Source organism: Microcebus murinus, chromosome 23 (assembly GCF_040939455.1).
Source record: "Microcebus murinus isolate Inina chromosome 23, M.murinus_Inina_mat1.0, whole genome shotgun sequence".
In the NCBI taxonomy this organism is placed as follows: Eukaryota; Metazoa; Chordata; class Mammalia; order Primates; family Cheirogaleidae; genus Microcebus; species Microcebus murinus.
This window is the reverse complement of record NC_134126.1, coordinates 22584422-22599775: the sequence shown is the minus strand read 5'-3', so window position 1 is coordinate 22599775 and position 15354 is coordinate 22584422. Positions and strand designations below refer to the sequence as shown.

Here is a 15354-nt window from a genome sequence, read left to right as displayed (position 1 = left end):
CTAAAAGTTCTTTATTATCAAGGTTTTCTGTACTACACATAGTCACCACAGATATTTTAAAAATTGCCCTTCTGAAAAAAAGTATGGGGAAAGGAATTCTGGAAAAATAGTATAAGGTTGTGGTTCTGCCTTGATCTTATATTTTGTTAGCTCAGGAAACAGAACTTTAGAGATTACTTGTCTTGGGCCTTCAAGAATGTTGATCTGGTAGTGATTATTAGGATACCATATTAGTTATTGTTCAATAATAGTAACAGTGACTGTGATGATCTCATGTAGTCAGAACTCAAGTGGGATAAATTATATTGTGGGAAGGATTTGGTTCTTTATTTATCATGTCAAGGGTATGTTTGGTGGGTCTAGATGGAATGGATGTTATATCGTTAAAAGCAATGATGAACCTTTAAACTTCTGTTGTTGCTCAGGAACCTTAGCATACTGTAGCCTGTTAGATATAAGTACTGAATTTCCCACAGGGTTACAACTGAAGAAAGAAAGTCTGGATGAGTAGTCTGCTGGCATATGCTTCTTGAATTGTTGGCTATTTTGGTCTCAACTTTTATGTTGAGAGTTTCATGTTTTAATGACAAAAATATTTACTGGAAATTATAGCTTGGTAAAGAGAGCCACTTTCCTGCTTCAACAAAAAGCTAGGTAAAGCATTGATGTTGGGTAAAGTAGCTGTGGAGTTTTATATTCAGATTGTATGAACAGTAAACAGAGCATCTAAAATAACCACTTGCACATTGCAACAAACACATCATCATTTGCTTAAAAAAGAGTTATAATTACAGTTGACGAAGCATGGACACCATAAAAAATGCATTAGTTTGGCTTGACACATTAATTACCTGTTTTTGCAGATGTTTTTATGTATTGTTGTGTGAACAGTTTACAAAATAATTACAGGAAAGTCATATGGAAAATAAGCTAAGTGGGTGGTTTCTCATCTAAATATTTTCATTCATGTGAATCTGTGTGAGGCACAGCTGCTCTACAGCAAAAGCAGAGGGATAGATGAGGATTCTCGAAGGGTTTTTTTATTAGATGATCTCTGTCATCAGTATCGCCACATTTTTATATCTTTAGCAACACAGTCTAAAAACATTTAATTGAGAGGGCTGGTTTAATCCCTGTGGTTACTGAAAAATCCTTGATTCTGATCAGAAGAAATGTAGATATCTATGATTATTTTTAATGTAAACCAAAAAAAGCCCTAAATGGAAAACTGTTTTTATTTTAATACTAACAGGTTCTTAGGCACCTTGAGAAAGTGTTAATTATTATTTTGTAATTACTTGGAATTATACAGTTTTATATAACTTATAGCTTGTTATATCTTTATAATTAAACTTTAAGATATATATTTCACAGAAGCTCAGCTTATCTGTTCCCTCTTAGGAAGTATTGAAACTGTAAGTCTGCTTTTTCTTAGAAGCTTCCTGTGTTGCCATTAACGGTCTCAAAGAAGGTTTCATTTGAATAATAACCAGGTCATTGTGCATATTGTCCCTTTGCAAATTGTTAAGAAACACATATTTCAAAATTGTAACTGTCAAGCAATAAAAAGATAGTTTGTAGACTTCATCTGTTTACACAGTTGTTTATAATTAGAATATCTGCTATATTTCTCTCATTGATAACAGTTATGACATTTTGTATAAAATTAAATGAAAAGTGGATTCTCTTTTTAGTCCACTCATACTGCTTTTGGACTGTGTTCTTTATATTCCTTTTGTGTGTATTTCAGCTACACAGATGATGAAGACAGTAATTATATATACCTTCCCTGACATACATTTTATGTAATTATTGTTTAAGTTACAGAAAGGCACCAAGTTATAGAAAAGAGGTAATGAGGCATCTGTATGCATTAAGATATTGTTGTCAGACCTCGTAATGGTAGTGAGAAGTGATTCATTTACTTATCTGTTTAAAGGAATTTTATTGAAGGTCTTCTACATATAATATTCTGTGACAACTCTGAGATGACTATAAACATTGAAGCGTCCATGTGCCTGAAACATAATACGTAACTCAGTAACTATTAGGCATTTCTCCTGAAGCGTGTAGGAAGGGTAGGAATAAGTGATAGGAATAAGGGTAGGAATAAGTGCTAGAAAGTTAAATTGTTGGGGAGGATTTTCTTTGTTATTCTAAAATTGACCTCACATGTGATAGGCCCTGAGCATATTGCTTAATACATCTTTGAATTGTTTAAGTGTGGGAATATATAGCTTCATGTTAAAGCAATCTGAAGAAAGATGGAATGGAGTCTGTTCTAATTCTGATATACACTAAGTCAATTTAATTTTTAAGGTAGTGATGCATTAAAGGAGTCTGTGAAACTTCTAGGATTGAGAATAATAAACTGCTCATAGTCAGTAATTGTGTTGATCACTTTAGGTCATCTCAAAGGGAAAAACATGTCAATCAGTATCATGGCATCAAGAAAACAATTGTTGGACTCTAGTTTCTTCCATAGATTTGCTACTTCTCTCTCTCTGTTTTTTTTGAGAAAGAGTCTTGCTCTTTCTCCTAAGCTGGAGTGCAGTGATATGATCATAGCTTATTAGTACAGCCTCAAACACCTAGGCTCAAGTGATCCTCCTGCCTCACCCTCCCAAAGTGTTGGGATTACAAGCGTGAGCCACTATTTCTGGTTGCTACTTCTCTTTAGGAAGAAGATATCTTTTACAGCTGGTGAAAGAATGAGCAAAAGCCTTTTTGGGAATTGAGGGACTTTTCATATTGACCAATATGACAGATAAAAAATTCTTAACTCATGGAGTTTCATTTCCAAATTTTCTCTTATTTTTATTCCATCTCATAAGACTAAAATTTAGCTTCTTAGTTCCAATTCTTTGTTTCTTTTCCTTCAATATCTCTCATTAACTGTTTTTAATCTTTTTATTTTAATCTTTTAGACACCATTTGCCTTTAGTGCATGAGGGAAATTTAGGAGACTGTTATTATTTGGACAAGAGTTTATTACTAAAAGATTGTCTAGCTAATGTTATTTTGAAGGGAGTAAATAATAAGTCTTTTGGATCCTCTCTTTTAAAATTGCAAAACAAAGAAAAGTAGGTTAGGGAATGGAAAGAAATTGTTGAATCTAAGAGAAGACTGTCTCTGTGGGTGTCTAACACTTTATGATCTAATGATGTACTAGTTTTCATTCAGCACTGCTAGACAGCACTGAAAGCAATCATAATTGAGGCATTGCCTACCGCATGAATATTATTATGACTTCTGCTTTTACTATGCTCTGATGACTCCTTGAACTTCTAGGGGTCACGTAACAATTGGTTTTGAGAGAACATTAATTGGAGGTTGGCTAAATGCGAGTGGGAAGCAAATTTCCCTCACTGACCGGTTCACGTTACACATAGAAAGGCTGCTGGCTTCAGAGTTGTGGTAGACCTGTGGAACCATAAGTTACTGTTCTTCTCAAGGTTGCCTTTTGTTGTCAGAACACTTAGCATAAGGCAGAAATGGTAGGCTATCCCTGAAAAGAACAAAACACCATTAAATATAATAAATCAGCATTTAAAAAACTATAATTATCAAGGCCATCTCAAACAGGAGTATACTTTTATATGACTAAAGTTGTAAAAATAAATAAATAAAGCAACAACAAACAAAAACTCAGTCTAGCAAACCCAGATTGATTTGGATGTTCTTTTTAATGTGATAAAGCTGAATGAAACCAAGCATGCTTGAAGCACAATGGTATAAAGCCTATATTAGAAAGTATTTGTGGTACAGATAAACAGAGATAAGAAATAAAATATGACCAAGTAGAGTCTTATGTGGGGATTCAGTTCTGTGTATATGTTAAAAATCAAATATAGTCGAAATACCCTTAAAGATTCCTTAAATTTCCCCTGAAATACAAATATAGATATATTGTTTTGCAAGAAGTCTAAATTGGCTTGTTCTTCCTTCAACATTGCTGTTCTTTTGTTGAGCAGATGCTGAGGGCATTGGCTATATTCTTTTTAGAGACTAAGGGTAGAATAGCAGAATTCGAAGAACTATTTATTCTACGTTATGAAGCTGATTTGTCTTAGTTCCATGAATAAAAATACCTCTTGATTTTTTTCTTTTTTAAAAACAGGTAAATGAGAAAAGGCTTGTTTTCCAAATAAATTCTTGGGTACCAGAGATGCTTGGGATACCAGTTTTTCTCAGAAAGGCCTGTTCTCTTTTACACAGCATGAAGTATACCTCTTTGTAGCCCTAATTTTCCTGTGTGTATGTTTGTCATCTTGCGTCTCTTTCCATTCTGGTTCTACTCTGCTGTGTTGCCCGACAGGTACCTTTCTCAAAATTCTTATGAATATTTTTTCTGTATTTTTATTCCCATACTCACCTGTACTTGTCCTGTACTGTGTGTTTTTCTTGTTCTACTCAGAAACAGTACCATAATCAAATTCAAATTCAGTTATGGCACTTTTATTTATATTGAAAGGTAGCTTAGTTAGTATAATGGCAAGTACACTGAACTATGGTGTAAGACCTGGTTTAGGTTCAGGCTCTTATGTTAACTATGTAACTGAGAAAGATGTTTCACATCCCTTAGCGTTAATTTTCTTAATTATGAAAAGTCAGGAAATATAGGTTGTCACAATCCATGTAAGACATCTTTTATGATACACTGGAACTCTTTGACATAAAGGTTATTAAGCAATGGGAGGAGTTTTTCTTTTTTGAATGCCAGAGTTCATGGAAATTCTTGCTGTATTGAATGATGAACAGAAATGTAGAGAAACTCATTGAAGATATTGGTTTATCTTTAGGTAGAGTGTAAAGTATGTATCCACTTTGAAAAGCATTTAAGGGTCTACCTGGCTATGTTACTGAAGATGTTAGAGCCATAAGGCCTAATACAGGATTGAAGGTTGAATTCTAGTTGCCTAGTTTTTTCTTGAGTAATAATCATTGCGGACTGTGTGTGTGTTTTAAAATGAAGAGCAAAATAAGAAACCAAGAAGGCTAGAGTAATTAAACATATTTTAATAAATTAAAATCGGTTAAAATCACATTTATCAATAATTTGATCAGTTAGAATTTTCCTGGAAGTCTATAGATTTATCTTTTATTTAATTTCTTTTATTACTGACAAACCTCAGTGAGCACCCACCAGCAGAAATCTGCAAGAGGTGGTTAGCATCCTTGGCTGCTGCTATTGATAAGTAGTGGTTGTGACCTCCTTTTAAGGGGCTGATAAGGAAGGAATCATTGTATATATATGGTTACATTTAAAAAGCCTTCCAGTATTGCCATCACTTCATTGTAGTTTCCATGGAAGCGGAACCACCATCACCAGCAGGAGTCCATTTCAACTGCTGGCTTCCGGTTCTTGTTTCTCTGTTACTATGGAGACTGCCTAGAAAGCAACAGAAAAACCAAAAGTTTAAAAAACAGTGATTTGATTACAAAATATGGTTTTTAACTCTAGCTTTAACTAGGTGTTCCACAATCTTGGCACTTTTGAATTTCAAATTATTTGGTGAGGTGAGTTGATTTTTTTTTTGAACAAAATACATTTTGAAGCTTTGTTGAAGCTTAAATACACTGAATTAAAAAGTAAATTTCTGCAGTTTTTATTAGAGTTGAGCCGAAGGTGGATAAAAAATTTTAAATGGGGATTTAAATTAGGGCTTGAAAGGCATAACCTGAAGTAAGAAGAGCTAATGATAATAGGAATAGCAGATTCTAAAAATGGTAAACAAGTAATACATAGAAATAGTGATTAGCTGTTAGTTATATGGCACATTTTATCTTCAAAGTATGTTATAGTTATTTAGGTGATTTTTACAAATTATACCTATTTTTCACCTTGGTAGAAGAGCCTTCTGAAACCTCGAGTTTAGAAAGTAAGTAAATTTTAAGGACATTTTAATTGAGGTTTGAGGAATTGAAGAGTTAATGAATATTGTTCCAGAATTAAAAAGCAACAGAGGTTCCCTCCCCCCCATACCAAGACCGGTTGTATTTGTGAGTTCCTTATAAAGGGGAGAAGAGATGGACTAGTAATGTGAAAGCTGTGAAAGGAAAGTTATTTAATGATTATGAGATTGTAATTACAATCCCATCTTTGTTGCAGTTTTTCTTTGAGATTTGTATTCAGTCAGGATTCTTTGGTTTGCATGTGCCAAAACCCAAATTTGAACTACCTTAGGCAAAGGAGGACAGGAATGTAGCTTCAGCTAAAGTTAGGGACTCAAGTAACACTAGGAGAGAGTTGGTTCTCATGAAATCGGGGACTAGAGCTTCCTTCCCTTCTTTTCCTTCCCTTCTTCCTTTCCTTGCCCTCTTCACTCCCTCTTCCTTTTCTCCCTACTATATCTGCTTCTCTCTGTGTCAAATTCCTTCTTTTTGATTTTTTTTTTTTTTTTTTTTTTTAGCATTGGCAGAAACTGGCTGCTGGCAGTTCCCACTCCTCTTATTTCAGCTTCAATATCAGAGCAAGTCCAGTTTGTATTGTGCCTCCCCACTCCCAACGGTGGCCAGGAGGGTAGGATTCTATGGCTAACTAGACCTTGGTCATTAGAGGGACTGAGATCTAAAACAAGATAGCAGCTTTCATTGAAACCACCTGGTGATGAGGGGAAGGTGGGGTATAATGGTATGAAGGGGAGGAGAAAGAGGCATTTCCCAGAAGCAACAAGAGAAGATCTTGTTCCAGGCAGAAATAAAAAGAGGTTTCCACTAGTAGTCTTTTTGGGGGAAAACATCTGCTTTACTATAATCCAGTTCACCTCAGTTTAGCAAACCAGAAAACATTATTTTGAAGAATTTGATTTTGAGAGGAAAACCAAGGTTAAAAAGCTTTACAGTGTAGTTTTTCCTATATGACTCACTCTGTTGAAGTACCTTTTATATTTGTTGGCTCATTTAATCTTCACAATCATTAGAGGTATATATTTCCATTTTATGGAATGAGGAAGAGGTTCACAGAGGTAAGATGACTTATCATAGGTCACATGACTAGTGAGAGGTAGAGCCAAAATTCAGATAACCAATCAGGGTTTCTGGAATATAATCCAGGGCACTTTCTACTATGTGTTACTTGCTTTTTGGTTATCTTCATCTAGAAGATGCATAGAATGAATTATAAAAATAGTAGTATGTATTAAATGCTTTGATAAAAATGAGTTGTTTATGGTATAGAATATTATAGAGTAGTGTTTATGAAAGGAACCTTAGTGATCATATAGTTCACTGGTTTTTAGACTTTTTGATTTTCAGCCATGGAATCCTTTCTTCAGATGAAATGCTATATCTTAGTCAAGTATTTAAAATGGTTAAAAATCATCCGATTATAGAGAGGCAAGAACCCAGTACTCCATGGGCTTCAGCACCTCTTTTTTTCAGGTCTTGAGTTCTTTGGAGGCCACTTTGAATATCCTTTGTTTAGGGAAACTAAGACCCAGACAGGGTAAATGATTGTTTATTTTCACATAATTTTATATTACAGGGATTTCAATATGTTATTTTCACTTGGATGATAATTTGTTGCTAATGGAAAAACCATGAAGCTTATAAAAATCAGAATGAATTCAGGGTCACCCTAACTATTAATAAATAGTTTTATTCTCCAGTTTGGTGGTAGCTTTACACAGTGTACAACATATCAATGCTAAATTAATTAATGTTCTTATTAAACATCTGTTACATTTGGTCATATTTGTTTACTTGGACAGCTGTATACTATCTGGAATAGGATTAGTCTTTTGTCTTCAGAGTTTTTACACTACATTTCTTATATATTTGACTCCTAAAATACATCAAGCTCTCAATACATATTTAAATAGGAGAATTAAAATTTAAGTAAATGAAATTCTTGGGGGTAATATTTAGACCTCACTGATATTATTATAATTTTTATGTCTTTTTCAAGTTTGAATATCTCTTCTTTTCAGATAGAAATATGAATAAGTAATGAATGGGGTAAAAGGAAGTTTATTTTTCCCATGTCCAGAATTTTGTTTTCTTCTTTTAGGAGAGTCAAGCCCTACCCGTCGAGAAGCGGTGAAGAGAAGAACAGCAGAGTATCTCATGCGGGCAGAAAGTATCTCTAGTCTTTATGGGAAACCTCAACTTGATGATGTATCTCAGGTATGTCTTTTGTTTTGTATTTTCTTCAGCCATTTTTTTGCTGTCTTCACTCAGCTTTGGTTCTAATTTAGAATGTTTGAGAATTTTTAATGTTTGGAATTTTCTCAGTAATTTCCTTAAAAGTTATTGGTGGAATGAAAAGCAATATAGCAAACCACCAAATGTGGAATAAAATGGGACTTGCTTTCTTCTTTTCTTGGCCCTTTGTCAGTCCTTTACTGTACCCTTAATCTCCCCATCTATAGATTGACAGTAACTTATACTGTTACGATATCTGTCTGTATTTCAGTTTCCTAAAGTTAAATTATCATTTTTGTACAATTCCTATATAGTTTTATTGATTCATGCTAAAACCATTCATTTTAAGCATAAATCCTACAAGTATCTGCTGTAGGTCACCTGGAATTATAAAGGCATACTTGTAGCAGGGATATGTAGGTTATTTGAGATTTCCCCTGGACTTGTCCAAAAGGCAGATGAATGCTTACATTAGAAACATTGTGGTCTGTTATTGTTTTTATGTCATATCTATCTGGATTTGGCAATTTCTGGAAGAAACCTCTCTGTTGTTTTCTTTATATTAAACTAAGTTTTTCTTTTTTTTTTTCCTCTCACAACACAGATAAACTAAGTTTTTCTGATGCAATTTAAGAATTGTTTCTTTTGGAGATGGGAAAAAGGGTTTAGTTTATTTTCTTAATTGATCTAAGAGTCAGGCAGACTTGTTTATATCCAGTTCTGGCACTTGAAGCCATAGAAGATTGGACAAAATACTTAATCCCACTTCTTAGTGTCATATTCTATATCTGAATAATGAGAATAATAGTAATTCCTTGCTGAGTATCTATTAGGGTTAAATGAAGTTAAAAAAAAATCACCCATGTATGTACACACACACACACACACGCACGCACGCACGCACGCACGCACACATAAACACAAAGTACCTACTTAGCACAAAGACCAGCCCATAAGCCAAAGACTGTCTTAATAGATTTTAGCCCCATTCTTTATCTCCCCTTTATATGCTGCTTTATATACTTTTTCCCATATTTTTTATGTTTTATATCCTTTTTAAGAATTATAAGTCTCAAATGTTTAGTTTAAAAATAGTCCAGTATTTAACCTTGATTCTTTGGACCATTGTAAGTTTTTATGGCTGATTTTTCTGAGCAATTTTCATTTTCTGTATGATCTTTTTATTTATTTATTTATTTTATTTTTTTTATTTCGGCATATTATGGGGGTACAGATTTTAAGGTTTCAATAAATGCCCTTTCCCCCCTCCCCCCACAAGTCTGAGTTTCCAGCATTCTGTATGATCTTTTAAAAATGCAGTTATGAAAACTGTACTTAGTGTAAGACATTATCTTCTGATAATTTTTGATGTTAAGTGGCCATTTCTAATAGAACAAAAAATTATATTTCAGCTTGGAAGTAATGCACTTCTATTACTTGTTCTAACGTAGTGATTATGTTTTAAATAACATTATCCTACTGATTCATTTTCAGATTATGAATTACTCTTCTAGCCTATATTCTGTTTGCTAATCTTTTCCTGTTCTCTATCACTGCCATTTTAATTATATTATTAAATTTTAATTTCCTTTAACTTCTTACTATCAAATTTTATCTTTTTAAATAAGAATATTTATCTAGACATTGCTTTGAATTCAGTTTCCATTTTCTGTGGGGTTGGCAGCTCTCCTTGTGTGCAGTTCTGATGTGTACATTCTAATTTCATTTTGAGGGGCATTGATAAAACTAGTAAATAACATGGGCCCCTGTAAACTTGTTTTACTAAATTTATCTTGTATATATACATATTCTAAACATTTTAGGGCTTCAGAATTACCAGTATTCTATTCATTGTATTAATGTTAATGTTGAATGTTTTACTATACATATTCATTTAAACCCTTCCACCCCATGCAATCCTGTTACAGTTTCCCATAGGCATGTCTATGAAGCAGTAATTTCTTGGACAAATACATATATAAAACTTCTTATATAGTTTTTGACTTAAAGAATGGAACTGTGAAGAGTATCAGTTAAAATTTCCCTTTAAGCATAGTTTCTAATGAAATTAAAAAATATCTAATATACATTAATAAGCATCTGTTAAGACTCTATATATTAATAGCATCAAACTGGATATGTAATACTTTGGAGTTATACAAAAGATGATGACACAGTCTCTGCTCTTATAAACCCTATAGCGTAATTGAGGGCCCTAATATGTACATAGTTAGAAAACAAAAGTTAAAGAGAGACTGCTAAAAAGCTATGTAAAACAATGGGAGATTGTATCAGAAAGGGTAAAAGGCACCTACTGCATCTGATTTGTTATGTAGGATCTTATTCAGTTTTTAGGCGAGGATGCTAGAGGAGAGTAGGCATGATTTTTTTTTTAATAGTAAGCATTTGCTTTTTTATTTTTACTTTTGCATTTTACTCTGTTAAGCTGGACCCTTATTGGTCACAAGCAAGCTTGATTATTTTCTTGCCTATAATTGAAGTTCACCCTCTTTCAGAGGCTTGTGGCTAGCTTGGTGAATTCATTAGGCTCTTCTTTAACCATCTTTGGGCCTGAATTTCAACCAACACAGTGAGAGAATTGGTATAAGTGATTTCTAAAGGCCCCTTTTCATGTATCAGTGTGCAAACATTTGTTTCTAGCCTGGTTGCTTACGAAAATAAAGGAATCCAGCCAGGTGCAGGGTGGCTTATGCTTGTGATCCTAGCACTTTGGGAAGCTAGGGTGGGAGGGTCATTTGAGGCCAGGAGTTTGAGACCAGCCTGAGAAACATAGCCAGACCCCACTTCTCCCCCCAACTCCCCCCAAAAAGAAAAATTAGCCAAGTGTGGTGATGTGTGCCTGTATTCCCAGCTGCTTGGGAGGCTGAGGCAAGATGATTGCTTGAGCTCAGAAGTTCGAGGTTGCAGTGAGCTATTTTTACTTTTTTTTTTTTTTTTTTACTTTTACTTTATACCACTGCACCCTAGCTCAGGCACCAGAGTGGGACCCTGTCTCAAAAAAAGAAAGAAAAGAAAGGAATCCTTTTTGGCTTTAAAATTTTTTGTTGATTATTGTTTTCCTCTTTGGTTCAGTCTAAGTCATGACTCCCTTCACCCAAGTTTTCTGGGATGGTGTAAGCTTTTGCTTTATTAAACATAGGAGGCTATAGTAGTAAATATAACAGTTCTAAATTTCTCAGTCATTCATGTGAATATCCTTTCAGAAAGGAACAGAAAGGAGAAAAAAAAGTACTTTCCTACTCTTTTCTTCATAACTTCATTATTAGAAGACTCCAAGAAAATTTAGGAGCAGGTTTCATATAAAAAAGAAATGAGCTTTGTTTGAAGTAGAGGTGAAATCTCAACCAAAGGAGACAGATTTCTTTCTTTCTTTTTTAAATTATAGATGACTTTGAATGATTTAAGAATTAATATTAAAGAGGATTTCCCTGGAAAAGACTATTACATTTTTGCTTTTTTTTTTTGCTATAAGAACTTTAAATTCAAGATCAATGAAATTTAGAAAAAGACAGTGAATGATCTAAATTTAGAACATAAAAGACTGTGTAGTTTCTAAAATGTGAATACATTTTTATCATGCAATTACAAGGTGTGAATGAAAATTAATATGTAGAATGTATGCCTTTTCTGAATCTTTTGTAGATTCTGAGTACAACTGCTAAAATAATATTGAAAGTATTTTTTCCGTTGTGCATTTTATTTGCTGGTATTGATATTTTTCTGTTCCTTTTTAGAGAACATTTTAAAACAAGTATTGTTTCACCCTCAGTGAGACATGAGCTAAGCAGAGATGGCAAGTGGAGCATTCTAAATCAGTAACAGGTCGGCAGTTAAGTGTCAGGCTTGATATGTGACCTAAGTAAGGCTTGCAGACTGGGTATTGGGGTTAGTAGATTGCTCATCAAAGTCTTTGCAAAGCCAGGAATCCGTGGATGAAGCCAAGTTCAGGATGAAGCCAAGTTCAGGACCTCTGGCGTACTTAGATATCAGGGTTCTGTATGTGGTTTCTTGATGTGTTCTTTGTGGTACTTGCTTTTGGCCCTTGATTACTTATTTTCCCCCAGTGATTGTGACTCTTCCTCAGGTTATTTGAGGAGGCATACCTTTTCCAAATGTGGTTGGTGAACCAGCCGCATCAGCATCCCCTCAGAGCTTATTGGAAATGCAGACTCTCAGGCCACCTCAGACTACTGAATCAGAATCTTCATTTTAATGAGGTCCTCAGGTGATGTGCATATACATTAAACTTTGAGAAGTACTGCACCAACAGATTGGTAAGAATAGAAAGAGATCTCATTGAGAACAGGGTATAAAAAATGAAAAAGATGGGCAGGCAAAACAGCAATTTAAAAAAGAACTCAAAAAAGAAACAAAAGAAAGCTTCACCTAGCCTTTTAGAGAATATAGAACACACTAGGTCTGAACTAGTTGCTAACTCTGATACACAAGTAGTGGCTGCCAGGAGCATTGTGTTGAGAAGAGTTGTGAGACAGTGTGGGATTAACAGAGATGTCTGCCTTGGGCCTGACCAGATAAGCTATAAATACTTGCCATCTCTGGTTTTGAAGATTGTTGGGTCATCATATATTCCTTTCTCTCTCCCCTCCTCTGCCCTTGTCTTTAGTCCTGGTATAGATGAGTACAACTACTTCTGCTCCTCTGGGCATCTTCTGCTACAGTAGCTAATAAATATACATGAAAATCTTTTTTTAATCAAGGAGATCAGCCATGTTGCCTAGAAATACACTGTCCTCCCCCCTCATCCCTCTTGTAGTGACAGGCTGAAGTTTCCCTTAACAATATTATAAGTAAGATTTAATCCTCTCATCTATTACCTATTTTTGTTATCTGTCATTTTATATTGCTTAACCTTGCTGCTTTTCCGTTTTCTCATCTGAAAACAAATATGAGAATCTTGGACTTGATCTGTAAGGTCTCTTTCTGCTCTTAAAATTCTATGGATTTGTTCCTGAGTGCCACCTTAACCAAAAAAAAAGAAAAAAAAAAATTCTATGGATTTGGCCAGGTGTGGTGGCTCACACCTGTAATCCTAGCACTCTGGGAAGCTGATGTAGGCCGAATGCTCGAGATCAGGAATTCGAAACCAGCCTGAGCAAGAGTGAGACCCCGTCTCTACTATAAATACAAAGAAATTAATTGGCCAACTAATATATAAAGAAAAAATTAGTCAGGCATGGTGGCGTATGCCTGTAGTCCTAGCTACTTGGGAGGCTGAGGCAGTAGGATCACTTGAGCCCAGGATTTTGAGGTTGCTGTGAGCTAGGCTGATGCCACGGCACTCACTCTAGCCTGGGCAAAGTGACACTCTGTCTCAAAAAAAAAAAAAATTAAAAAAAAATTCTATAGATTTATGTTTCCTTTTGCCTTCTGAAGAAAGGAATGGATCTATAGGATTCTACCCAATTTAAGCACCTCATAAGAAATATAAGTTTTTTTTTCTTGATGATTTCATTTCATGATCTTTCTTTGTTCATTTCTCTGATCTTAAACTTTCATAGATGGTTAAAGTAGAAAGAGAACTTTAATGACCACTTTGCCTTTGGTCTTTCCCCATTACAGTTTCCCCATTCCCATCTTTGCAAGAGTAACCTTACTATATCACTGTTTTCACTGGTTTTTTTCTTATACAAAAACTTGTAGTCTGGAGTTTTGGAGAATATAGTCAAGACATTTCTTCTTGGCAGTCAAGGCCTGTGAAAACTGACCATAAGTTTGTAATTTTATTTTCCTCTGTTCTCCAGTTTGAACATTTTTTCCCACACTAGGCTAGTGCCTTCCCATCCTACATAGTATATGATATCCTTTTCCTAACCTAATTTCCACATAGCATTCAAATCACCTTTTGTTCCATTCTTTCTGAGACCACAGTTTTTTCACACACTAACTAATGACTTATTTCTATTGTCCTCTGTTTTTAAGAGAATATTATTTAACTTTTCATATGTTTACCTTTTCTCCTGAAATAGATTAGGAACTTCTTGAGGTTAGGGACTGTGCCTTTTCATGATTTATATCCCTTTCAGTTATCATGCAGGTAGTGGATATGCAATAGTTATTAGTTGAAAGGTATATTAGATACTTTGTAGTTTGCTTTCTTTGCTTTTGAAATTGTTGACATGAACCAGTAACTTTGGACGCTGAAAGCTCCAATGACATCAGTGAATAAGAAGGTATAAATAGGAGATAGGGATGTTAGAGGCATTTGGCTGTATTTTCAAAGATAAATGTATTGGATAAAATATCCTTTGACGTGCTTTTGTTTCCCCTATAACTTTCCCCTAACATTCCTTTTGCCAGAATCAGAGGCATTTCATAATCTTTCTTGATAATGTATTAATAACAGAGGAAGGTGAATTTTTAATTATAACAATGTATCATGTACTGGAAAGACTGCAAACATTAGAGCAGGGAGCTAAGGTTCTGGTCCAGCATCTTCCACTGTTTCTCTTCCTTACCACAGACAAACACTCCGTCTTTCTGAGCATCCTTTATTCATTTGTAAAGTCGGGATAATAATAACTTCCTGTAAGTACCACACTTAGGGTGAGGGGAGGGATAAAGATGAAATAGCATAATATGAATTAGATAGTAGAGACTATTCTGTTATGTCTGTCTACATGTATAACATTAAAATACCTTGCTAAATGTTTTTCACATTCTTACAAATTCCCCTTAGATTTTAAGCTTTTAGTGATGCAGTGGTATAGCTCTTTTTTATGGAATCTAGCTCAGTAGCACATGAAGTGAGATATTAAATAAGTATTTTTTGATACATATTCAAGAAGTAGAAATTAAATCAATTTTAAAGACTGTTAAGATCCAGTCCAATTGCCACTATCACCAACTTTTCCAAGTGTTTTTAAGAAATAGAAGTCTCTCTTTTAAATCAAACATCACCATTTCAGGAACACTGAAATTGGCATTCTCTAGCTAAACCTGAAAACCAAAACAAACAAAACAAAAATTGAAAGCATTTGGAATTGCTGCGTTTAGAAAATTTCACAATGTTTCCTCTGTATTTTGATGATAGATTTTTGATAGCAATAAAGTCTGCTCTAAGTATATAATAAGGCTTTGTGTCTCCTGTCATCCTTTAGAGCATCACCAGTTTAAAATCAGGATTAATATAGCAATACTTCCTGGTTGTTAATACCTCCTGGAGGTGTT

At 34.4% G+C, this 15354-nt stretch overlaps 1 protein-coding gene across 8 annotated transcripts in view; it reads left to right on the top strand.

The window, feature by feature from the left end:
• Nucleotides 1-15354, top strand: part of RPS6KC1 (ribosomal protein S6 kinase C1) — a 139058-nt gene that overhangs the window by 58076 nt on the left and 65628 nt on the right. For all 8 annotated transcript variants that reach the window (XM_012781623.2, XM_012781622.2, XM_075997058.1 and 5 more), the window contains one exon: nt 8012-8127. In XM_012781623.2, the coding sequence (XP_012637077.2) occupies nt 8012-8127 (116 nt within the window). The remainder of the gene's footprint in view (nt 1-8011; nt 8128-15354) is intronic.